Below are 25,775 nucleotides of genomic sequence, written 5' to 3' on the forward strand. Positions count from 1 at the left end.
AAAAAAAAAAAAATAGCCAGAACAACAAGCAGTAGTCAAGGCCACCGGATGCCTTGTGTGATCTCAGATAAATCACTCCACTTCTCTCAGCCCTCTTGCCCTCCTCTGACCAACAAAAGATGAAGGCCCGGCACACAGCTAGTAGTAATTAAATGGTGAGCTGTGAAGAAGGGGGTCTTGGCTGGGGGCAGAAGACAGGCTACAGAAATGCACCTGTCTGCCTAGGAGCCCACCGTAGTCACTCACCTTGCTGTCTTTGTGGCCAGAAGGGCATATTGTGGGGTCCTCGAGACTCAGGTCATCACCCAGTAGGATGGACGAAGACCTGTCTGAGTTCAAGGAGAAGGCCTCCGTCTCAGCCAGCTGTACCTACAGGGAGAGATGGTGGCCTCAGGTTAACCCTGGGGCCAGGGCAGGACAGACCTGGACCCCAGAGCACTCAGCCACAGGCCTAACCCTCTAAAAAGACACAGAGCCATGGTCAAAGAGGCCCAGAGGCCTGCTGGGCATGGATGGTGCTGTCTACCCTGTGCAAGGGGCCCATCCTGGTTGACAACTGATGGTGACAGAAGCCAGGCCCATCGTGCAGCTCGGCTATGCACTCTTTCTGCCTGCTTTCTGCCTGCTTTCTGCCTGTCAAGGCTGGGCTGGGGCTGACTCCTTGGTCACATATGGATACCTGCACCGCATGTCAGAGGAAGGGAAAATGCAGGACCCAAAGACCCTAGAGAATGTGCAGCCACCACAGGGCAGGAGAGTAAGCCCACGGTGCTAGGGGTGGGGAAGCCTCCTGAGTCTGCGCCAGTGGGTGAGGCCCTGAGCAGGGTGGGGGCTAAACCCTGTGCTCAAGGCCAAGACAGGGGTACCCAGAGAAGGTTCCGGGGCATCAGAGCTTGACACTAGGATGATGGCCATAGGCTCAGAGGCCTCTTCAGGGCATAGAGAGGGCATGCTGCACTGGACCCACCTCACAGGGCTGCCTGGCAGCAGCAGTGCATAAGGAGGCCACTGCCCTTCCTGAGCACCACTGTACACAGGCATGGGGCTGGGGCTCACCCTGCTCTGCAGCCAGCCACACTACAGGCCTGCATCTGGCCTAGGCTCAGGGAGCTGGTCTGCCATGGCCACGGGGCCAGCATGTGGCTAAGCTGGCCCAGGTTGGTCTTAGTGACCCAGAGCCAGCCTCTTCCCTCAAGTTAGTCCCCACCAGGCCCCTCCTGGGCTATGTTACCTCTTGCTGGTCATGGAGGCACTTCCCATGGCCGGCGGGTGAGGCATAGTGGTGAAAAACAGAGCCGGACAGATTATCAATGATGGTCAGCTCTCCCTCCAGTGAGTCCTTGATGATTAAAGAGACGCTGTCCAGCCACAGGGTCTCCTAGGCGGACGGGGACGGGGCGGGGACAGGTGGGATTATCGGCTGGGTCCCGGGACTGCGGGGCGGGTGAAGCACAGCTGCCCTCCCTGTTCTCTGCACCCCTGGCCTGGGACCAACACCCTTTTATGGAGCTGAGCAGAGGGTGGGGGGTGGGGGCACGGGAGGGGCAGAATCTTTGTCCAAGGCCTCCCAGCCCAGCTGCCCTCCCAGCCCTGTGGCAGCACCCACCCTCTGGCGACCCCTGCACTTCTCCGGCCCCTGCCCACCTGGGCTGGAGAGTAGCAGCGCCGGCACAAGCGACCCTCAGCATCACACCCGCTGCCCACCCCTCCTGGCCCGTGGCCGGGGACCCCAGGAGAACTGGTGGGCGGCCGAGGGCTAGGGCCCAGACTGTGGGCCATCTCCAGCTCAATTTCGGCATCCATCTCAGCATCCTCCTGTGCCTCCTTGTTGCTGTCGTCCAGGTGTTTCATGAGCACAGCCACCACCACGTTGATGAGCACGAACTGGGCCGTCAGCACGAAGCTGACGAAGTACAGCGGTGACACGAACTGCAGGCTGCTCAGGCAACTGCGCTCATCATGGGTGCAGTCCCGCAGAGTGTCCTGTGCCCGGCAGGGAGGGCGGTGAGGACCAGCCCCGCCACGCCCCACCCCACCTCACTTCCACTGGACAGAGGAGGCAGCAAAGGCTGCCAGAGGGAGAAGGCCAGCCCAGGGCCACAAGTGCCAAGATTCAAACCCCCACCATGGCTCTTGACTGCCCCAGCCCACTCTGGCTTGTGGTGGCATCTGTCTGCCTCCACCAAGTCCCAGACAGCCTAGTGCCCTCTCCTCCCTTGCTATGGCTCACTGCACCCTGCTGACCATCCACGGCTTCCTTCAGAGGTCCTGGGCCAAGCTAGGCAAGGGTGCGGGTTCCATTCTTGGCCAGGCTGCCTGGACCAGAGCCGTCCCTGTCCTTGCTTTCTGGCTTTTATGCCAGTTCAACCTCCAGCCCCACAAAGTCAAGGACGCTTCTACTACCCTCCTGCTACTGGGCCTAGGCAAGGGCCCTGCCTTTCTGTGCTTCCCTACTTCCCCATTCTGAAGACCCTTTGTTGGGGGTCATTCCCAGCAAGACGCTACCACCTCCTCCCCCAAAGCCTCAGAGACCTCACCTCTGCCCACTGTGAGCCATCCCTGCCCAGCCCACCCCATGCTGTGGGCTGGAGACAGACCACCTCTGCTGGGGACTTGGTCAGTGCAGCATATGCCTGAGGGCCTGGCCCTGGCCTGCCATCCTGCCTGGCACCAAGGCCCCTCTGGGCCTGGGCAGGGTCGTTTCCCCCAGAATCTGAGCACTGATCCCACGGCAGTATTGGTGGGACTCAACAACGGTGGACAAAGAGCCTATCAAGCCTTAGCTCCACCTCACTGTGCTGTGGTGTCCCAGGTGGGTCCCCCACCTCTCTGAGCCCTGCACACACACACCCCCATGTGCAGTGGGGCACTGGGTGGGTGGGGATCCACCTGATTACTTCCTCCCTGGCCCTCCCACAGGTACCTTCATGATCCCATTCCAGTTGTCACCAGTGGAAACTTGGAAGAGCGTGAGGAAGGCCATGCCAAAGTTCTCAAAGGTGGCGTGCCGGCTCATACCCTCACATGGGTTCTCTTCATTGCAGACTGAAAGGGGAGAAGAGGTCAGCCCTGCCCCATGGGCACAGCCTGCCTACATGCTCACCCTGCGCTGGCACCTCCAGCCTCATCTCAGAATCCCCTGTAGCCCTCAGAAGTGCTCGAGGGACTGTGCCAGCCAACAGATAGAGAAATTGAGGCCTAGTGGGCACACAGCTGAGGCTCAGACTCAGATGAGTCTGGCTCTCCTCCCCACCCAAGAATCAGTGTCTGAGAGGGAGGATATGGGGCAAGGGCCAGGCCTCCAGGAATCCTGGCTTTCTGGAGCTGACCTTACAGGGCTGAGCTCAGTATGAGCTGTGTTATCCTCTGCTCTCACCCTGGCCTCTCTGTGTAGGGGCAGCCCTGGCATCAGGGCAGGGCAAGGTAGGTTCCCTAGGAGACTAGAAAACTAGGGGTTCCAGCCGGGGCCCAGCACCCAGGCCTGTTGGTGCACATGAACATGGCTGTCAGCTCCCAAGAACTCCCACCCACACCAAGACTGGGGCTGTCAGCTGAGGGCAATCTACCCACAGGCCCAGCTATAGGGGCATCTCCCAAGTACAAAGACCCAGGTGTTACAGGATGAGGGGGTCTCAAGGCTCCCCTGCACCAAGGCCATCCAGCCCTGCTGCACCCCCAGAGAGCCACTCACCTAGCTTCCCAAAGAGCTCCACACCCAGGGCAGCGTAGATGAAGAAGAGCAGCATGAAGAGGAGGCCCAGGTTGCCCACCTGTGGGGAGCGCAGGTGAGGTGGGGCCTAGGGAGCATGGAGGTGGGGAGCATGGGTTGGGGCTGCTGGGCCTGGAGAGGATGCAGGTGGGGGCCAAAGGCTTGGGGAGGGCACTAGGCCTGGGGAGAGCAGGGACATGGCCCAGGCTCCAAACACAAGGACAGCCTGGGGGTCGGGCAGCTGTAATGTGTCACCAGACTATGTGTCAATGTCTGCTACCCCCACAGGACTAGAGGCCAGGCAGGGTCCAGCACAGGGCTCAGAATAACCACAAAATGCATGTGAAATCTTTATTATGAGCCACCTCGTTTCAAGCACTTCAATTCACTTATTTCTCACAATAATCTATGAATTATCTTTTATCCTCATTCCTTGGATGAAGAAAAAGTCAGACTGAGAGGTGATGTCACTTGCCCAGAGTCACACAGCTAGTGAATGGTAGGACAGGGATTCAATTCTGGCAGACCGCCCCTAGGGGCCATGCACACAATCTCGCCTATACACCTTGGTTCCATGGATGAACGGAGAGAGGGAGAGAAGGAACACCTCTTCCATGAAGCCTACCCGGATTGCTCCAGGCAGCCCAGGATGCAAACTGACAGTGCAGTGCAAATATAACTGGCACATCCCTATCACTGTCCTCTGCTGGTCTGGGAAGTGCTCAAGAGTGGGGACACAGTGGCTGAGGTAGGATTTGCCTCCTCAGGCCAGCAAGGGGGTTGGCCTTGGAGAATAGTGAACGTAAGAATCATGCAGGCCTATGGGCGCCAGAAGCCTCCTGCAGACCCAGCCACCCCTGTCCCACAGTTCTCACGGGAGAAAACGTCTCAGATTTCAAACCTAGTTCAAACCTATCCATCCACCAGGGGCCGCCTTTAACTCACATTCTTGCCCTAGAAATGGAATATCTCCTAGAGCCTTAGGAAGGCCTGTGTGAACAGAATCGGGTGACATTCGCATTAATTGCAGAAAAGTAAACCCCGTTAATCATAGGCTCATGTTTCTCTGCTCCAGCCGTTCTGCACTGATAGTGTCTAATTAAATGATGTTCCATTCATCAACGCAGCAAGCGCTTACTGAGCGCCTGCAAGGCAAACTGTGAGGCCCTGACGGCTGAGATGGGCCTGGCATAGTTGAGGCCCTCATAGTTCAGCCTCTCACCCTGCACAGGCACTAGGCTGGCAGCATTTCCTAACAGTCCCCTCTGCAGCACGTCAGAGACTGCATAGGGTTCACAGCCTTCTCCTCAGCTCTTCGGCTGTCAGCCTCTCCCTCCAATCTGTTCTCCTCCCAGCCACAGAGCAACCTTCCAAAAGGCAGCTCTGGTTTAGGCCTCCCTTGTCCAGAACACTCCCCTGGGACCCGTTGCCATAGGATAAAGCCCGAGTTTGTTGTTCTGGCACTGAGAACCTGCTATATCTGGTTCCAAGGACCCCTTCCATCCTCATCTTCCAGACCTGGCTCCAGACACACAGAAATTGGACCTGGTAGTGTCTGTGCACATTCTGTTCCCTCTGTAGGGAAGACCCTCTGTCTTTGCCTGTTACATGCCTCCTCTTTGGCCTTCCCAAAGCCCAGTTCATGGGTCACCTCCCTGAGAAGCCTTACCTAATATCTCCTTCTTTGCACAAGACAGAGCCTGGTGGGAAGTGGCTAAAGTTTCGTTTTCTTTCTTTTTTTTTTTTTTTTGAGACAGAGCCTCAAGCTGTCGCCCTGGGTAGAGTGCTGTGACATCACAGCTCACAGCAACCTCCAACTCCTGGGCTCAAGCGAGTCTCCTGCCTCAGCCTCCCAAGTAGCTGGGACCACAGGCTCCTAACATAACACCCGGCTATTTTTTGGTTGCAGCCATTATTGTTGTTTGGCGGGCCTGGGCTGGATTCGAACCCGCCACCTTAGGTGTATGTGGCTGGCGCCTTAGCCACTTGAGCCACAGGCACAGAGCCTAAAGTTTCATTTTCATAGGACTAGGGGAATGTCCAATGTCCATATGACAACACAGGTGTCACTAATAGATTTGGAGGGGTAAGCCCCATTCCATGGCCACATGGTAATTGGCATGTGCTTCTCTTAGAGTGCTGATGACATCTTAATTACCATAATGTGTCTCCTACTTGAGGGAACCTCCTAAACACTCCCATGTGCCCTGCACCATCCCAACCTTGGCCTGGAGAGCCAGGATAGGAAGCTCTGGGAGGGCAGGGAGAAAGACTAGGGAGGGACAAGGAAGCGAGGGGGCTGGAGCACTCCCCTACCAGCCCCATCCTTACCTGACTCTGTGGCAGTTCCCCTGAATCACACCCTGCTAAGTGCTTTGTAAGCTTTAACTATTTGAAATCTCCTAACAGCCTCTAAAATAAACACTTGAAAGAGTGATGCTTCATCATCATCCCCATTTCACAGGCAAGAAAACTGAAGCATAAGAAGTTAAGTCACATGCCCAAGGCCCAGACATGATGCCCAAGTCTGGGCTCCAAACTTCAACCCACTTCCTGTCTGCATAGACCCTGGGCCCAGCATCATCCCCATCCCCCATGTGACAAAGTCCTCAGAAGGAATTTAGTGTTAGGAAAAACCATGTCTTTGAATAAGTGCCCTTGCTTTCCATACTGACCTAACAAGAGCTATGCTGCTTTCCCTTTGTAACTAGGCTGCTGGGAAGCTCAAAGCAAACTCAAGAACAAAACACACTGGTGTCCTTAGCCCAACCCCTGAAAGAATTAATTTTGCTTCTGCCTTCCCTGGGATGTTTATCTTTTATTCTTGTTTTTGGTGTGCTCTCTCTGTGTCTTGTATTTTAAGATGCCTAAAGTTTCCTAAGACACCATGAGCTGTAATGAATAAATGAATGTGCATGAGGTTCACTTCAGAGTAGAGGCCACCCTGAAGGCAGGCCTCAAGCAGCCAAAATAGCAGGATAGGGAGGGACTAGGACTCAAGAATTCCCAGGAGGATGAAAAATGCGCCCTCTGTGGCTCTAACCCTATATCCCCTTTTTGACCAGTGGATGTGGGAAGAGGGACTCCTCTACCTTCTCAAGGGTTCCCACCCTGGTATCAGAACATCTTTGTCTACACTGCCACCTCCTTCTGCTAAGCCCCCCTTGGAAGTTAAGCTCAAAATTCCCCTGACCTGGGCTGCCTCCGTTGATTTCCCCAGCGAGTGTCTCTGGAGCACACTGGAGACCCCTACCCACACTGACCCAAGGCATCTGTCTCCTGGCCAGCTTTGGGGCTCCCAAGGGCATGATGTGGATCCTCAGTGCCCAAGCAGAGCTGGATACAGAGCAGACATTGGCAACTGCTTGGTGAAGCCAGAAAAAAAGAGGCAGGAGGAGCCTTTCCACCTCTCGCAGTCCCTGGCTCAAACTACTTTCCCAGAGATGGCATCAGCACCAGCTCTAGGCAACTCTAAGGAGAAGGGGTGTCAGGACCTGCAGTCCCAGGGCCCAGAATGCCACCCATGATACCTAGGTAAGGTTGACACTGGACGCTGTGGCTCTTACCTGGGGCAAAGCCTGCACCACCGTGTCCAGCAGAGCCCGCATCCCTGTGGCCATCTTCAATAGCTTCAGCACTGTGGGAGAGACAGAGCACCAGTGCACTCAGCTGAAGGTCAGTGGGGTATGCGTGGACATGTATGTGTCGCATATGTAAATTTGGGAGAAGAAGAGGAACACAGAGGAACATGCAAGCAGAGGCCAGCTATCAGATCCACACTACAAGAATGTGGGTACAGCTCCAGGTTGAGTGGGGTATGCACAAAAACACATGGACGTAGGTGTGGATGTCAGGGCAAATATGTCCAAGTCTAAGAGAATGAGGGCACACAGATGGGCATGGACGATACCACGTGTGTAAGTGTGTCACAGACTCCAAATGCCCAATACAAGTGGCCACATCTCTTCCCTTCCTCTCTGGCTAAGAGGACTCTGGTGTTATTTTCTGAGTTTCTGCAAACCCTTCCTCACCTGGGAACTCAGGGATACCTGAAGCACTGAGGCAGGAGGTTTTTTTAAAAATGGAGGAATAGTCTTGAGGAGAATGAGAGGCTCTGAGAAAAGAAAGGGAATTTCCAGAAGTGCTGATGACCATGTGTCCCCATCACTGTATTTGAGTAATACCAGCAAGTTGTTTCCCCTTATCACACTCTGAGATGGGCCTGCACAGGTCATGGTGTTAGAAGGAAGTAGGAGTGTGTGATGTGCAGAGCTGTCTGGGAGTAAGGATAGATGAATATGCCAGGAAAGGCGGTGTGCACACGGAGGGCCCACCATGCCCACGCACTCCTGCCCTTGCCTCTTTCCACCCACTCCTATGTGCTATCCCCAGGCAAGGAGGAGTTCCATCCCACCTCTGGCTGCCCCTGGCCCTCACCCCTGGCAATGCGCAAAACCCGCATGATACGGATGATGGTGGGGTTGATGGGCAGGGCCGCATTGATCTCAATCTCTTCCAGCGTGATGCCCATGACCGACAGAAGCACAATGGCCAGGTCCAGCTGGTTCCACCTGCTCAGCCAGGCAAAGGAAGACAGTAGCAGGTATCAGGAAGAGGAAACATCTGATCCAGACACATCTTAGTTGTTCTTCACCCTCCTATTGTGGCCTGTAGTGTGTGGCCACTCTCCTTTCCTGCCCCTCCAAATGCCATGGGGTCTGGCCCCCTCTCTGTCCTCATGGCCATTGCTCCCTCAAGCAAGGGAATGATAGAGCTAAATAAATATCTCTGGCCTTCTGCAGGGGATCAGGCATAAGCTGTGGCTTCTAGGTCTAAATCTTGAGCTAGTTGCTCCCTCTATGTAGCCTTGGGCTAGTCCAACCACTCTGAGCCTCACTTGTTCCCTCTGAAAAGAAGAATTAGCATGAGACAGGCCTTGTTCTGAGTATGGGGGTCCCAACACAGATGAGCCAAGAAGGACCTGGTAGAATGTTCTACACCTATCATATAAGACCATAACATAACACTTCCTGTTCAGGACTATAGGCAGCACGTGTGGGCCCCTGGCCATCAGTGCCCAGATGCTTACTGATCTATCTCCTTACACTGCTCCAGGCAGAAGTCTGGAGAGGTCAGGACTGGTTCCCTATCCTGCCATACACCCTGTGCTGCCCTAGCCTAGCCCAGCCACTCACCGGTCCTTAAAGAAGCGCCTCAGACCAAATGCCACCAGCTTCAGCACAGCCTCCAGCACAAAGACAGTGGTGAACATGTAGTTGCAGTACTTGAGGGCTGTCTCAAGGGACTATTGGGAGAGGAAGTAAAGAGAAGCATGATCCAAAATTCATGACCTGCCCTCCAATCTTACTGTAGTCAGAAAGTCTCTGCCTTTTAAGGACAATATTTAGTCCATTTATATTTAATGCAATGACTTATATACTGCTTTTATTCCTTCCATCTTACTTAATGCATATTATTTATTTTACATTGTTGTTCCCTTTGTTTCCTTTTTCTTATTTCTGCTGGTATGGTCCATTTGTTCCTCTCTGGAGTCAGTATGGAGTAGTGATTAAGTGGTCCTTACACAGACTGTTTAGATTTGAATGCTGGCTTAGTATTTATTCCTTATTCACTGTGTAACCTTGGGCAAGTTTGCTTGCTCTCAGAAAGGTGCTATGAAAATTAAGTGAGCTAATAGTTCAGTGCTGGGCACAAAATAAATACTTGGTAAATGTGAGCTATTATTATTCCATTTCTTCATGTCAATTTGTAAGAGCTATAATTACTGTTCCATTCTTCTAAGGGGTACCCTCCCTTTCCCTGCATTCATAATATTCCTCTCCTATCACATGAATGTAGCTGCAGCTGGGAATTGGTCACCCACTTCCACCCCAGTGTTTTGCCTGAAATGATCCTGCCACCTGGAATACTCTTCCCCCAGTCTCCACTTGGCCACCACAGAAGCTATGTGAATGCAAATCTATGTTCCACTACCTACAACTGAGTAATTTAGGCAGCATATTTAACTTCTTTGAGCCTCAGACTCTTCATCTATAAAATCTAGAAAGGCCACCCCCCCCCCAATAAGGTTGCTGTGAGGATTAAAAGTTTCTCTTGCAAAGAGTCAGCATTTAACACACTACCACAGTCATTGTTAGCCATGCTCAAAGTTGGGTCCAAATGTTGTCCTCCCCCCCACCCCGCCATCCAAGAGGAATGACTCACACTTCCCTCTGAACTCTCCCTTTCAGGCATCTGTCTCACCAGGCCCCACTCTTCCAGAGGTCAGTGTTGTACTGTGCCTCCTCCTCCCGTAGTGCCCACTGCAGGGCCCAGCATGCAGGGGATGCTCAGATTCTGCTGTTAGTTAACTCCTGCCCCATCCTCACAGTGTGACATAGGGTTAGGAAACAGGTGAGGGCTCACCGTGGGCTGGTTGTAGTGCTCCAGGGACATAGTGACCACATTGAGGCAGATGATGAAGGTGATAAAGATGTCCAGGTAGTGGCTGGTGCACATGGAGTGGATGAGCAGCCGGGTGGGACAATAGGTGGCATAGTAGGGCAGACGCTGAGCCTCTGCATAGGGAGTGGGGGGGATAGCACAGACCAGAAGGGTTGGGGCCAAGTGAAAGAGAACAGAGCACAAAGGAGGTAGAGGCAGAGGGAAGGAAGGAAGCAAGGGGGAAAAATGTCAGTCCACCCTGGCCCCTGGAATCAGTGTTAGGTCTCTTCCACCTAGCCAGGTCACCATGAAGGAGCCAGCACTGCATGGGGGAGACAGAAAGAGGGCAGGACATTGGTGTCCTCATCTTCCCCCAATAAGCCCATGGCAGGGCTCCAGATCTGCTGTGGAAAGAAGGGCTCCTACAGCCTAAGTCTGAGCATCTAGGCTCTGCCTTTGCCCCCTGCCTGGACTGAATCCATGAGGCCTCACTCAGGTGGTCATGGTGTCACCCACTGGACTCCAATGGACACTGATGGGGCCCTGGGAGGAGAGGCTGGGCCAGGGCACAGGAACTATATTTGCTGTTTCCTTCCTGCTTCAAAGGCCCAGCAGTCTGGGGTCTGGCCCAGTCCCAGCCCCTCAGTAGACACCAGCAACAGCAGGCAGGGGACCTAGAGCCAGTGGCCCCAGACCCCCACAGGCACCCACTCACTACGGCGCTTCTTCTCCAGGCGCCGCAGCCGTTTCTCCTCACGCCGCCTTGCCTCCTCAGCCTCCTGGTGCTGCCGGCACTTGTGGAAGTTCTCCACCACCACACCCACAAACATGTTGAGGACAAAGAAACTGACGATGAGCAGGAAGGAGATGAAGTATAGCAGCATCCAGGGGTTGTGGTTGGTCACGGGCTGCAGGGGGACCAGATGAGTCTGAGGAGGCTGATCAGGTGCTGCAGGGCCACAGGCAGGTGCCCACTTTCCTGACACCCATAGAATGGGATACACACAGCCTCCAAGGTGGCCATGAGTCTGGATGAGGGAGCAGGCAGGAAGTGCCCACCCTGGGCACTCAGCAAGGAGAGTCCCCTTCCTTACTCAGCTGCTGCTTCCTGGACACACATTTATCTTTCTTCTTCTTCACTTTCATCTATCCATTCATTCACCCATGCATGCATCTATACATCCTTCTATCTATCTACCCACCCATCCATCCATCCGTCTGTCCATCTGTCCATCCATCCATTCATCCATCCATCCATCCATTCACACATCTGTCCATCCATCCATTCATCCATCCATCCATCCATCCATCCATCCATGCATTCACACATCCATCCGTCCACATATCCATCTATCCACTTATTTACTCATCTATCCAACCATCCATCTACCCACCCATCTATCCATCCATCCAGAAACAAGGCAGAAAACAAGCCAACAGCAGAAGAGCACAGCCCTGGTGGAGCCCATGTGCTCAGACAAGTCTAGGAAGATGCCTCCAAGTGTTCTCATTCCCCATAAACCCTCAGCCCCACCTTCAGTTCCAGAGTCTTACCAGGTGGGACTCATGAGGCCAAGAGCCAGAAGTCCATTATGGGCCTGGCGTTACTCACAGCCTGACTCCTCCTCATTGGATCTTTTCCTGTTCTACTCTCAGTCTGGGCATAGCTGACCCAGGTCAGCCACGTGTCTAGCCTACAGTCCTTGGCTAGCTCCAAAGAGGATCTCTGCTCCAAGCAGGTCTTAAGAGCCCAGGCTAAGTATGCCTCCAGCCCAACTTACCTCTTTCTCCTTCCCAAATCCATTCCACCACCTGCCCTGTGACAAGAAAACCCAGTAGGCAAGGGACACCACTCTCTTGCTGTAAGCCCTTCGCAGTTTCTCTCTTCCCTCTGTATAAACTCTTGCCCCTGCCATGGCACTCACAGGGTCTTGTGGCCCATCCAGCCCTATTTGCTTCCTCCTGCTCCCTCTGGCAACTCTCGCTCTCACGAAACCCTGAACACCTCACTCTCTGGCCTCAGTGCACCTGTTGTCCCTCTGCAAGCTGGCTCAGCCCCTCTCTTCCTTCTGCACTCAGTTCTCCACCCACCAGGCCAGGATCTGAGGGGTGGAAAGACATCATGAGTCTCTCTGGCCTCAGTTTCAGAAGACTGCCCCCCACCAAGATAGCACACCCCTCTCCCAGCCCAGGCCTGGCCTGGCCCCAGCCATACCTACCTGCTGATCCACAGCAACAGCGTCCAGACCATTGTACATGATATTCACCCAGCCGTCCTTGGATGCCAGGACAAAGAGGGACATCAAAGCCTGGTAGACACAGGGAGGGAGAGTGCAAGGGTGAGGAGTGAGGGCAGCTCAGGCCATACCCACCCCTCCACAACTCTCCATTTTCTGCCTCTGGGAGGCAAAGAGACAAAGAGGCCTCCCCTATGTGCCAGAGTTGTGCCCTTATCCAAAAAATCATTTTTAAAGACCTACTATGTGCCTGCCATGTCCTATACAGTTGGCTGGACCCACAGTCCTGCATTCTGATCTCAGCTCTGAAATAAACTAGCTGTGTGGTCTTGGCCAAGAAAATTCATAAGTTCCTGCCCCCTCTACCCACAGAATGGAGCTAATGAGTACCCACCAGCCAGGTCTGCTGCGAGAGCCCTGAGACTAAACTGGAAGGTTCCTTCCACCATCACTTGTCCTAGCACCTGAACATAGGATCTCACAAAAGAGGAGTCAGGAGGCCTGAGGTGCAGCCCAGCCTCTGGCACTCCCTGGCTGTGTGATTTGGGGCAAACTCCTCAATGTCTCTGGGCCCAGTGCTACCAAATGGCAGTAACTACTACTACTGGTTTGTGAAAGTTTAAAATGGAGATGGTCCCCAGAAGACAGCCAGCTAAAGTTCCTATGCAGATGACAGACCAGCATCCTTGTGTCCCTTCAAAAGGGCCACAGCTGGTCCTGTAGCCCCCAGCACAGAGCATTGGTGCTCACAAAGGTTTTCTGAACTGAACTTGGGTGTGGCCAACTGCCATCCTTGCAGAAAACACACATTGGTAGTAGGTGGGATCCCAAAGAGTCCCATAACACCAGAGTCTGTCCCCTCCCTGAGCAGAAGTAGTCATACCCCCCCCTCATCTGTTCTTCTGTCACCCTGGGCCAGGAATTGAAGGAGTTCTGGGACAGGTTTCTGGCCCTACTCTGGCCCCTCCTTCCCATCCTTCCTTTTTTCTTTCCAGGTGGGAATGGTGCTGAGAGTGTCTGGAAGGGCTCAGACTTGGGAGCAGGCAGGGTACCCCACCCTTACCCCACCTCCTGGACCCACAGCCCTGGATTCTGATCTCAGCTCTGAAATTAACTAGCTACGTGGTCTTGGCCAAGAAAATTCATAAGCTCCTACCACCTCCACCTATAGAATGGAGCTAATGAGTACATGGGGACATGGGGAAGCCCTCCTGCTGGGGAGGCACATGAGTCCTCTATATTCCAAGGACCTGCCATCACTGTCCCCACTGACAGATGAAGACACCAAAACACAGAGAAGGTGTGGAACCTGCCTCAGGGTGCACAGCTGGTAAGTGGCCCTCTGAGGAGTGAAACCCATGGGCCCTACTGTTACCCTTTGATGGCTTTGGGTGCTGAGAATACCCTACTGATGGTTCCAGATGAGCCCATCCAGCATAAAGCATACCCAGAATGGAAAAGGGCTGGCACTAGGGCGGAGCCCACAGGTGATGGGGTGAGGAACAGGCTTACGAGAACCCTCACAGCTTCCCCTCAGCCTCCCGTGACGTTTCCTACTATGAGTTGTTAAAAACCTGAAGAAACACTGCTCTTGGAAGTGCGAGATCCCAGAGAGTGATCATGTCCTGGTTTCTGACACCCTTCCTCTGGCCACTCACTGCCCCAGAAAGCTGCATGGTTCCCTTCCCTGAAGGTTCTGAGGGTGGAGCTTCAGCGGGATCTCCCTACCCAAGGCTACCCCTAGGAGGGTAGGGGGAGAGGGACACAGGGGGCTAGATCCTGCTTCCTCTCTGTGGGACCTGGGGCAAGGCACACCTCTGTCTGGACACACCTAGCCACTTGATTGGGCCCTCAAGAAACAGGAGCAGTTCTGGGGGCATGAGGAAGACACTCACCTGCAGCCCTGGGTCAAGCCTGGCAGGCCCCCTGGAGAGGAAGACCCAGGGCAAAGCAGAACCCAGGCAAAGGCCTGCCTGCCAGCTGGAGCAGAGAACAGAGGGTGGGTGATGGGAGAAGGAGCCCACCCTAGGACAGGGACTTGATACACTTGGCCTCCACCACGGCCTGCCTGATGGGCTGCAAAATCCCCATTTCACAGATGGGGAAACTGAGGTTTAGAGAGGTCACATCTATAGGAAGTGGCAGAGGTGGGATTCATACCCACATCTGGTTGACTCTAAAACTCTTGTCAGGGTCCGCTGAGAGGAGGGTAGAGACCAGGAACCAATGTTCACTAAAGTAACTATCAAGTGCCAGGTGCCTATGGGGCACTCTGCACACAGATCTCTAACCCTTTTTCACCTGTGAGGTGAGGGGTACCCTACCCACTTTGCAGAAGAGGAAATTGAGGCTTGAACAGGACACATCACAGCATCAGTCCTGGCAGTGCAGGACTGGAGCCAGATGTGTGATGCTAGGGCCATTGGCATGGAAGAGATGTCACCCCTCCCTCAAGGGAAGGGTCAGGTCAGGATAGGCAGGCAGGGTTCACCTGGCCCAGGTTGTCGAAGTTGTATTTATGATGCACCCAGCGGTAGTTGGCAGCCATGCAGTCAGAGCGGTTGGTGATGTTGCGAGTGTCCACCCCCAGACAGTGGTAGAACTTGCCCTTGAAGAGCTAGGGCAAAAAGGAACAAGGCTAGTGTTCATGGAGGTGGAGAGTGGCCCAAGAAAAAAGAGGGACCCACCCTTCAATCCCTAGCGAGCTTGTGCTCAGTTATCTCAGCCTGTGTCTGACTCCCTCCCTAACTGTGAACTTGACACTGGCAAGGCCCATGGCTGCTTGCCACAGCCACTCGAGGCCTCAGTGGGCCAGCATGCAAGGGTAGGGTAGGAATGTGAAGTCTTCCTGCCATTGTGCTGGGTTTCCTTTTCCCCAGCAACAGAGCCCAAAGCAGTCCTTGCCCAGCTGGGCACCCCTCACCTGTACTCCCAGAATGCCAAAGATGATGAAGAATGCACAGCAGATGAGAACGATGTTGCCAATGGGCTTGAGGGAAGAGATGAGGGTCTCCACCACCAGCTTTAGGCCCGGCGCCCGGCTGATGACTCTGTGAGCAGGGACGGGTCAGAGTCACCAAGAGCCCAAGGCCAGGCTGGGAAGCAACCACCACTCAGCCTGGAGTTACCAGGGCTGAGGCCCCTAGGGCACCAGGAATGTCAGGGAACGTACAGAAAGCAGTCAAGCTACCCAGATTTCAGCAAAACAGGTGGTGAGTGTGACCCAAGCTCCAAAGCTAAATACACAGCTGGCCATGTGGTCAGGGGGCACTTGCCCTTAGCCTTCACCATGCCCAGTCCCCTTAGGGTCTACACCACCCCATAGTCTAGAGATCGATGCCCAGAGATGATAGTGAGCCACCTGGGGACAGAGTGTGTGGCAGTCTGAGTGTGTGTGTGGGAGGGCTGCCTTCAGCCCTGCCCTTGCAGCATGCCCCGCTCCCAGGGCTCTCAATACTTGGCATGTGCCATTGGAGGACTGAGCATGTGGAGAAGGCCAGGGGAAGGCCAGAGTGAGGTGCACACTCAGTAGCTTCCTTGTACAATGCAGTGACATCCTCCCATCGGAGGGATGGGTGCTCACCGCAGAGGGCGTAAGGTACGCAGGAGCCTCAAGACGCGGAGGACTCCCAGGATCTTGGCTCCCCCGGCCGAGGCCACGGACACCACAATGTCGATGATCGACACAAAGACCAGGAAGCCATCCAGCACGTTCCAGCTGCTGCGTAGGTAGGCCTGCTCTCCGAAGTACAAGCCCAGCGAGACCACCTGGGCAGGGGTGAGGCCAGGGTCAGAACGCAGCGCGGGAAGGGGCGGGGAGGTGGGCGTGGTGCGGAGGTGGGCAGGGCCAGCCGGACGGGCGCAGAAGGTGAGGTAGGCTGGCCTCGGCGAGGGGACCGAGTGAGTCAGGCGGGGCGAGTCAGGTGGAGTTCCGGAAGGGAACTGGTGACCGAAGGAACGGGGGAGGAAGGTGGTGGGGACCCTTCTGGCCGCTCTCCCGAGGGCAGGGAGATGGGCGGGGACTGGGCGGAGTCAAGACCTAGGACAGCCCATTAGGTTCTTCCAGCACATCTGGCAAACCCAGTTCAAAGCCACCCGCTCTGGGAAGCGTTCCGGATGGAATGTTTCTCTTGCTCCCCACAGCTTCAGAAGTTTCCTCCATTACGCTGCCAATGCCCCCTGTATTCGTCTTTCAGGTAGGCTGTGACACCTGGGAGCGGGACACTGCAGGCATCCTCTGGCTCCCGGGAGCCAATCCCAGGGACTGGCACCCAGAGGGGTTGGGCCTCCGGAGCCATGTGGGGAATGTAGCTGATGGGCAGGTGAGTGACAAGCTGAGGCAGGGTCTGGGCCAGGGTCAGGGACCTGGAGATGGAAGTGACAATGGTCCCAGGTGAAGCTGGGAGCTACCTTCAGTGTCATCTCGCCCACAAAGATGGCTGTGAAGATGTAGTTGGACACGGTGAGGAAGATGCGTTCCTGAAAGACATGGGACATATGTGGGGCCCAAGGGCTCTCAGAACTGCCCAACACCTAGGCAACCTGTGCTTTGGCCAAAGATCGTCCAGGAGAGGCTGCCATCTCTCAGTTCAAGGCCACCTTCCTTCTGTGCAGAGGTAAGCTCCCTGCCACCAGCCCTGGCATGCTGCCCCACAGCAGGCCCAGGTGTCTGTCCCTCTACCCTGCCCAGGGGTTGCAGCCACTCACTGTGCTGCCGGCCTCGATCTGGGGACGCTCCAGGGCAATGGTGATGCAGTTGAGGAAGATAAAGGCCAGGACAACATAGTCGAAGAGCTTGTGGGCGATGATAGTCTGACACAGAACCCGGAACCTGGGCAGGGAGGTCAGGGAGCCAGTATCAGTTTCCCTCCCTCCCTGGTCAGGAGGAAGGCACAGGGATAAGACAGGAGCACAGACCCGGCCTACAGGAAGTGACCTCTCTCTTCTCCTCTGGCCACACAGCAGGTGCCAACTTTACATCTGCTCAGGGTGCCCATCTAAAGCTGCTCCTCTGACCACATGCCCACATCATGGAGGGCACCCACCTTGCTCTGGTACTCAAGGCTTTCCAAACCCTGGCCCAAGTCCATGACCCCTGTCATGAGAACACCACAATGCCTGATGCCCTCCGCTTCTGCCCCCAGGCCGTCCCTCAGGCTGCTCCTTTCACCCCGACCAGCTTCCACCTCTTCACAGCCCCTGCTGTACCAACTGGAATGCCGTCCACCTCCAGAGCCCAGCAGGAAGGCCTCCTCCTCCAGGAAGCCTTCTGATGCCCCCTCCAGAGTGAGCACCAACTTGAGGACCTATCCAACCTGATGCCTAGCATAGGGGTGGCCTGGAGTAGAGAAGATGCCCAGGAATGCCTGGCCACAAACATCTAACTGCCCCCCCCTCCACTTCCCACCCTAGGAACGGGATGTTCCTCCTCCACGAGCTTCCTCGTGGCCTTGCCTGATTTTGCAAAGATCTATCCCTACCAGACATATCACCCCTACTCTAACCCTCACCCCAAACCTAGCCCCACGCACCTGTTCTCAGGAGAGAAGAGGTAGACAGACCAGTTCCTACGGACCTCGCACCAGTCAGGCTTGTAGACATCAATCATCTTACGGACGCGGAAGCATAGGGTCTGGTAAGGGAAAGGGGCAGCACAGGAGGGTCAGCACGGAGCACAGCTGACCATCCCCACCCATGTCGGCTATCCCGCAAACTGGGGTGCCACATGATCCCCGAACTCTCTCCACAAAGGGTAGGCTGAAAGGTCTTCTCTCTTAGTGGCTGGCCCAGCTCAAACCTGAGCACCTGGCCCCGCCCCAGTCCCCTCCAGCCACGCCTCTCTGGGGGCTAATCACTCTGACCCCGCCGCTCAGCCCGGCTCCTCCTTTCACAGTCGCACTGCTCTCTGCCCGCTACGGCCCCGCCCCACTCACATAGTCAATCTCCTCCTCGTCGTCCCCACGATCCCGGCGGTCGTCCATCTTGGTGAAGACATCCTTGGCGATGCTGGGCATCCTGCCATTGCAGTCCTCATGCCCGGGGGCTGGACCCGCCGCCCTCCATGCGGCCCGAGGGTGGGCGCCCATAGTGGGCACCAGCTCAGCCAGGTCCACCGAATCCCTAGTGTCGAGGGACAGCGTCCGGCGGTGGTGGCGGTGACGGTGCGCCAGGTGGTGCCCGTGGTGAGCGTGGTGAGCGTGGTGCGTGTGGGGGGCGTGCAGGGGCACAACGCGCGGCGGCGCCTCGTCCCCTACAGCCTCGCAGGCCCTGGTACTGCTGCCACGCTCTGCTGAGAGCAGGGATTCGTGCTCGGCGGACGGTGGTTTGTGCTTGAGGCTGTTCCAGCTGGAACGACGGCTGGCCCAGGCCCCGCTGCGGCCCCATGGCCCATAGTAGGAGCTCCTGGAGCTGGACTGGGAGGAGGCCCAGAGCTCGGGTCAGTGCCCCACACGCGAACCACCCAACGACTGGGCAACTGAAGGCAGCCTGCATGCCCCACCGTGGCATTGAGAGGGCCAACTGCCTAGGCCGAGATTAAGGTATGGGGTCCTCTCCCTGTCCTGTCTCTTACTCCATCCACAACCATGGAACACGGGGGCACATGTACTGGGAGGCTACATCCCCTCCTGCTACCAAGGAAATTGAGGCTCAGAGAAGGACAGTAATTTGCTCATGGTCACACAGCTTGGAGATGCCATGGGGCAGCATTTTACCCTATGTACTGCTGCCAAGATGAAAACCCAGTTCCCTGCACCAGACCCACTGACACTACTTATTCATTTTCAGTCCTGATTGCCAGCACCTGCTCTGGCACTGGGCACCCAGGAATGAACAGACAGGTCCCTGCCTGGTTTGGGCCGAAGGGGATAGGGTTTCAGGAGTGGGGGATGGGGCCAGGTGCTCAGTCTAGCTTCAGTCTAGTGTCTGAAGTCTGAAGCTGGACTGGCAGGTACCTTTCTTCAGGCTCCCTCAACGCACACCCAGCAGGAAATGCCCATCCAGAGCGCACCACAAGGACTCACCAGGGAGCGCTGATCATAGCTCATCCTCCCCAGAGACATAACGCTGCTCTTTCGAGAACCCAGGGCCACCAGCACAGGGTCTGGCTGCAGTGAGAGGCGGGGGGCTGGTGCCACAGCCCCAGTATGACCAAGATGCCCAGCCAGTGGGAGGCTGGGGTCCAGATGCCCATTGGGGGTCATGGGGACTGGGCAGAGCTTGGGATCTGGAGGAGGGAGATGGAGACAGAGAGACAGACAGCAGACAGTAGGATAAAACAAGAGCAAGGAAGCCATGAGACAGAAAGGGACATGGATAGAATAGAAATGGAGAGCATTTCTAAGGTGACTTCCATCAAGAGGTCTTCCCGGTCATACCCATCACACATGCATCCCTGCACCCTGTCTGCCTGGTGCTCCACTTCAGGCAGATGTGTGTGGATTGCATGCCTCTGTGTTCAGAGCCAGCCTGGAGCCTCACCCAGCACGGACATCTCACTCCCATGCCCATTGTGGGAAACAGGCAAGGACTATCCAAGGAGGTAACCAAGAAGGACACTGGGCTTGGCTTGGTGGAGGCTTGTTCCCAGCTGCCCAGTGGTGCCAGGCGGGACCAGAACCGAGGCAACCACCCAAGGCTCTAACCAAAGGCCGCACTGTGTGGAGGGATGCAGGGGCTTCCATTTCCCTGTGGCTAGAATCCCTATGGCCCATGGATATCACTGTCTTCTTTTTGAGATTGAGTTTTTTTTCCTCCAATTATGAACATAAATGACAAACCACAGAGAATTAGCAATCCCTGAGCCTGGGCTTAAGAAGGAAGCCAGATGTTGTTCCCTCCCGTGCTGCATCTCTGGTGAAGCTCCTGGCCCCGTAGGTGACAAGTGGAGGTCTGCTTACCTCCACTGATGTCCAGACCCTCCTGAAGCTTGTCAAACTCCTCTATGTTAGATGAGCTCTGGTCTTCATCAGAGTAGGAGCGATTGGCATCACCCTGGAAGATGTTCCCTCATGTTAGAATACAGATCAGCTCATCCCTTCCTTCCCCACCTCCCTCCCGATTTTGCCATGGGTGTTTACACCTCCATTTAACAGATAAAGAAACTGAGGGTCAGAGAAAGGAAGTGAAAGCTAACCAGGACCCAGGTCACAAACTCCAGTCTGCTTGACTGCAAAGTATCCCCCAGAGCCTCAGAGAATGGAGGAAGCAGGAGCCAGAATCCCAGATCTTGGGGGCTTTATAATCTCAGAGATAGAGAGGCCTAATCCTATATCCTGAGGGAGAGGCGAGATCCCATCTTAGATGTAGCCTCCATTTGCATGCTGCTTATGACAGGAAGCTTACCACCTCATTGGCAACCCTCTCCTTTGGGGACCTGCAGCTGCAAAAAGTTTAATTGCAACCTTCCCCTCATCCAAGCTGCCTCTCCCCTGCCTAGTCTCTTGCAAGCCTCGTGAGGGTACTTTATCTGCCAGGGTCATGGTCACCTCTGCCTGGAAGCCTTCCACCAGGATGGCCACCAGCAGGTTGAACAGCACATAGTTGCCGAAGGTCATGAGGGCGACAAAGTAGAGGGAGGCCCAGGGGGAGGTGGAGGCCATGCCATTGTAGAGGACGACATTCCAGTCTTCCTGCGTGAGGATCTGTTAGGGGGACACAGTCAGCCCAACAGTACCCCAGGCTGTCAACCCCCACCCCTCCCAGGCCCACTGCCCAGAGTCACTTCCCCTGACACACATAGACACCTGGCTGCCACTCACCTGAAACACTGTGACGATGGCCCACAGCAGGGAGTCAAAGTTCTTCCTATCAGGGACTGTGTCCCCCGTGTCCGTGCGGAGGCTGAATTTGCAGCCAAAGATGTGCATCCCGAGGATGCTGAGGAAAGGATGATGGTAGCTAAGGACTCACAGCACCAAACCCTCTACCCACCCACCATGTTTCATCCTCAGGACAACCCAGTAAAATGGAAGAGGGGCGGCATTGTTCCCATTCTACAGAGGTGAACACTGAGGCTCAGGGGGAAGTGCCTGCCCAGAACCATAGGAGATTGAGAGATGGTGCCAGGATTCACAGCCAGGTCCAGGTGAAGAATCTCAACTAACTACATCTCCCAAGCTCCTGCCCACAGCTCTGGCAGGCCCCAAAGGTGTGACCTCCAGGGGCAGGGCTCACCTGAAGATGAAGATGAAGAGCATGAGCAGCATGCAGAAGGTGGCCACGTTGTCCATGGTCTTCATGAGCACCACGAGCTGGCGCCGCAGTGCAGGCATGAAGCGCACCAGTTTCAGCACGCGCAGAAGCCGGAAGGTCCTCAGTACTGACAGGCCACCATCCGCCTGCCCCACGATCTCCCAGATGCTGTGGTCCAGTGGAGGAGAGAGGGGGCAGGTGGGAGGGATCAGTGGAGGTCAGAAGGAGAGGAGGGCAGAAGAAGAAGGAGAGGATGGAGGGGCAGAGAGCATCCATTCATTCATCCACACATCCAACAAGTATGTTGGTTGCTGCACCATGGCACCAGCTACAGCAGGTGCTCCGAATCTGGAGTCCATGGATCTCCCAGGAAGTCTATGGCTACAATCCAGCAGGTCTATGAATGTGACTGTCCTCTTTTTGAGATTTAACATTTCTTTTGATGATGCACGTAAACAGAATTAACAGTACCTATAACTTTGTGGGCAATGGAAATAACTGATGTCTTCATGTCACGTGACAGTTGAAGTGGGCATTTCTGAATATGATTTATGCTCATCCACTCTCTGGGATGATGGCTATCACAAACCCAGTGCTGGATCTCACCTATGTAACACTTCAATCCAGAAGCACGTACGTTGCTAAATCACAAGTGTTTTGATCTTTAGATCATTGTGTTTCGGCATAATGGTTCCCTTGTCATCTTACATAGGTCACATGCTGGCTAGGGTCTGTGCAGGAAGCCCCTCGGTCAGCCCCTTTACTGCTGGGCGAGTGGTGGGAGGGATACCTGATGATGACGATGATGCTGTCAAAGATGTTATAGGGGTTGCGCAGGTAGTCGAAGAGCCCGAAGGCGGCCAGCTTCAAGATCATCTCCAAGGCAAACATGCTAGTGAAGACCACGTTGCAGATCTCCAGGACGTTAGTCAGCTCCTCAGGCTGTGGAGACATCAGGGTGGGGCATGGAGACCCAGTCAGGCCAGGGGCAGCCATGGATCCCCTCTGGACACTCACCCTGCCTGCACTGACCCTGGAAGGGCAGTGTCCTCTCTGGAGCTTAGTCCCCCCACCCGTGCATGATGGCTTTGAGGACCTTTCAACTCTGCTGCCTCTGGTTCCTGAGAAGTCCACTAAGATAGTGAGGATTGGGGGAGCACACAGTGCTGACCTTCCATGAATGTGGAAATAATGCTGGGAGTGTACACTGAGGGAAGTGTTATAGCATCCATTTTACCAATGAGGAAACTGAGTCTCAGAGGCTAGCCTAAGGTCATGTGGCTAGAGGCAGAGCAAGACCAGAAGGTGGGCCAGCAGGGGTTACTAGAAACTCCTATTCAACCATGACCCTGACCCATTTAGTGAGCACTTAACACACACCAGGCACTGTTCTAGGCACTTCACAGGTGTCACTTCACTGGGTCCCTCACAAGAGCCCATTTGCAGGACCATCGTTTCTGAGGTTGCAGAGCTAGCAAGTGGTGGGGCCAGGCAGCTGGCTCCCAGGTCCTGCCTGTGACCCCTGTCCATGCAGACCTTCTATCTCCCTTCCCAGCAGGGGCCACTCAGAACCACAGGTGCCTAAGAGATGCCATACCACAAAAAAGGATGGAGACCACACACCTCGTGTATGCCAGGCACAATCCTGCTCACAGGACACCCATGGCACTCCCAGGGAGGTGCCAGGAAGGTTAAAGGACCTGACCAGAGTCACGAGCTGGGCAGGTGACTACCCCCTCCACACACCTCCTCCAGCCAGACTTCCCTCTGTCCTTGGAGCTGATGGTTTTTAGCAGCAGGTGACGCTCTGCAAAGGGCACCATCTGATGAACTCCAGTGTTTGGAACAGAGACCACTAGAGAACATGATTTGAGGCAGTAGTAGGGTTGGAGGGGTCCAGACCTGGTTTGGACGTTAAGTGGCCATGCAAACCTGGGCAAGTCACTGACCCCTCCTCTGAGCCTTAGTTCCCTTATGCATAAAACCAGGGTGTCAAGGGAATGATCTCATTCTTTCCAAGCCTCTCTTCTGAGGGTCCTATGAGGCTCCAGCCCCTTCTTTCCCCACTACAGCCCCTCTGGGACTAGTGAAGTGTCTGCTGTGTGCTCACTGTGATGCCAGGTCACTCCTGCCTGAATCACAGAGAAGGGAAGGGCCATTTGTTCAGCCCTGACCATGTGCCCCTTCCTGAGCTCGACACACATGAGTTAGCATTTCCATTTTACAGTGAGGAAACTGAGGCTGGGGAAACTGGGACATGAAATGACTTGCTCAGAACCATGCAGTAAGGATGTGGCAGGGTAGGGCATTATACAAGTTGGATTCCAAACTACCATCCCATTATAGCACACAGAAACCCCAAGTGAACTCACTGATTCACTCACTCATTCATTTGTTCCCACAGGCATTCGACAGATCTGAGCATGCATGATATGCTTGCTGGGCTTGTGCTATCCAGGGTGGGCAGTGGCGAATGAGTCAAGGCACGGTCCTTGCCCTCAGGAAAGGGCTCTATAGCAAAGCCCAATGAACCAAGTTAACATACAAGCCAGTGTGTGCCACCATCAAGGAAGCTAAGGTGATTCAGGGGAACAGTGTTACCGTGGCCAGGAGGACTTCTGCAGGAGGTGACGTATCAGCAGAGACTTAAAAGCCAATGGGGAGCCAATGACAAGATGAGTGTCTAGGCAGCACACAGGCTGCAGGTGGGGGCACTGAGCACAAAAGCACTGCCCTCTCCCAGCCCAGCCCCTGGGCTGAGAGACAGGGAGCCTCGAGGACTTGACCTTGATTCCACACAGGTTAAAAGAAAAAAAATAATAAAAACCCAACCCTCAGCTTGCCTGGTGCCTGGGAAATCTAATAAAACTGCCAGTTTCTCTTTAGCCAGATAAAAGGAGAAGGGCCCATTTCCATCTGTAATTACATTTGACTCACAAAATGGTCCCCAATGGGGAGTGGGACCCTGAGAGGGGCCCTTATGCAGGGAGAGGCTGGGGCCCAGCATCTTGGCTGAGCCAGGGCCCAGATGCTGCTCAGAGCACCAATTTCCCAGCCCACCAAACGATGTCCACGGAGATGAAAAATGTGGACGCTGACAGTCCATGATGGCAATCAGCCCGCTGCAGGCCACACTCACTGCACACACACTCCCACCATTGATGCGCGGAGCCACGGTGCTCCCCCCCGAAAGGTCACTTCGCGCCTCCCGCCTCCCTCGCAACAGCTGTTTCTCCATTCAGCGCACCTGCTCATTTTTTTCTAATGGGCCATCCATCACTGCTGCAAGCATTTTTCTGGGAGAGAGACAGGATGGAGAGGGAGCCCAGATGAACATAGACACGGCAACTGAGAGCCCAAAGAAGGAGGGGATGTGGAAAGGGACAGGCCAGAGATGGAGAGAGATGGGCAGACAGACAAGTACAGATGTGGAGTGAGAGGCAAAGGTTGGGTGTGGAGAGACAGCAAAACAGAGAGACACACTGACACAGATATGAGGAAGGACCAAGACAACAACCCTGTGACTCTGGGGAAGTCAAAGATACAGCCAGAAAGTGAGAGAGACACACAGACGGCAGAGAGGTTGCTGAGATGGCAAAGACCCACCCGGTGAAAGGGCAGGTGCCGAAGGGCAGATAAAAATAAGTTAAGCCAGAGGCAGGGGCCAGCAGGTCCATCCCTGATGTCAGGCTTGGGTGGCACGGGGCTAGCAGCATAGGTAAGCAGGGGCGAAGATCTCTGAGCAGGCCTCCAGGAGCCTAGTGCCATCCCATAATAATAATGGCAGCTCATTCTGGTTAAGCTCCTCTAATGGGCCAGGTGTGGTGAACACATTCCATGCCTTATCCTGTCTAAGCCTCAGACAACACCAGATTACCCCCATTTCACAGACAGGGAAACTGAGGCTCAGGGAAGAGAATTGACTGAGTCACGGCCAGACAGTGGTGAAGGCAGATCTCCAACCCAGGTCTCTTCCTTCTGGCCTCACTCCCTTGGTCCAAGTGCTTTCACCTGCCTCACTCTTCTGACTAGTTCGGCATATGTCACTTGCTCAGAAGCCTTCTGCAGCTAGCTCCCTGTTGCCCTAAGGATAAAGCCAGCTTCAAAGTCCTTTGCAGATAAACAGTACTCCTGGGCCCCTACACAGCTGGAATATCAAACATGAAACCACCCCATCCTTCCCCTCCCAGAGT

At 54.9% G+C, this 25,775-nt stretch overlaps 1 protein-coding gene across 1 annotated transcript in view; it reads right to left on the reverse strand.

Moving 5' to 3' along the window:
• CACNA1I (calcium voltage-gated channel subunit alpha1 I) overlaps nt 1–25,775 on the reverse strand; it is a 98,797-nt gene that overhangs the window by 5,233 nt on the left and 67,789 nt on the right. The window contains exons 10-33 of the mRNA XM_003783181.1: nt 22,373–22,524; nt 21,565–21,750; nt 21,150–21,267; nt 20,877–21,032; nt 20,289–20,382; nt 19,413–19,615; nt 18,324–18,803; nt 17,922–18,022; nt 17,098–17,221; nt 16,801–16,869; nt 15,974–16,158; nt 15,314–15,440; nt 14,882–15,007; nt 12,373–12,462; nt 10,869–11,061; nt 10,136–10,287; nt 8,905–9,014; nt 8,147–8,280; nt 7,276–7,346; nt 3,692–3,770; nt 2,924–3,045; nt 1,645–1,983; nt 1,232–1,378; nt 247–369 (exon numbers count right to left, since the gene is read on the reverse strand). Of these exons, the coding sequence (XP_003783229.1) occupies nt 247–369; nt 1,232–1,378; nt 1,645–1,983; nt 2,924–3,045; nt 3,692–3,770; nt 7,276–7,346; nt 8,147–8,280; nt 8,905–9,014; nt 10,136–10,287; nt 10,869–11,061; nt 12,373–12,462; nt 14,882–15,007; nt 15,314–15,440; nt 15,974–16,158; nt 16,801–16,869; nt 17,098–17,221; nt 17,922–18,022; nt 18,324–18,803; nt 19,413–19,615; nt 20,289–20,382; nt 20,877–21,032; nt 21,150–21,267; nt 21,565–21,750; nt 22,373–22,524 (3,681 nt within the window). The remainder of the gene's footprint in view (nt 1–246; nt 370–1,231; nt 1,379–1,644; nt 1,984–2,923; nt 3,046–3,691; nt 3,771–7,275; nt 7,347–8,146; nt 8,281–8,904; nt 9,015–10,135; nt 10,288–10,868; nt 11,062–12,372; nt 12,463–14,881; nt 15,008–15,313; nt 15,441–15,973; nt 16,159–16,800; nt 16,870–17,097; nt 17,222–17,921; nt 18,023–18,323; nt 18,804–19,412; nt 19,616–20,288; nt 20,383–20,876; nt 21,033–21,149; nt 21,268–21,564; nt 21,751–22,372; nt 22,525–25,775) is intronic.

The sequence above is a fragment of the Otolemur garnettii genome, unplaced genomic scaffold (genome assembly GCF_000181295.1).
Source record: "Otolemur garnettii isolate 467f Iridium unplaced genomic scaffold, OtoGar3 scaffold00007, whole genome shotgun sequence".
Classification (NCBI taxonomy): Eukaryota; Metazoa; Chordata; class Mammalia; order Primates; family Galagidae; genus Otolemur; species Otolemur garnettii.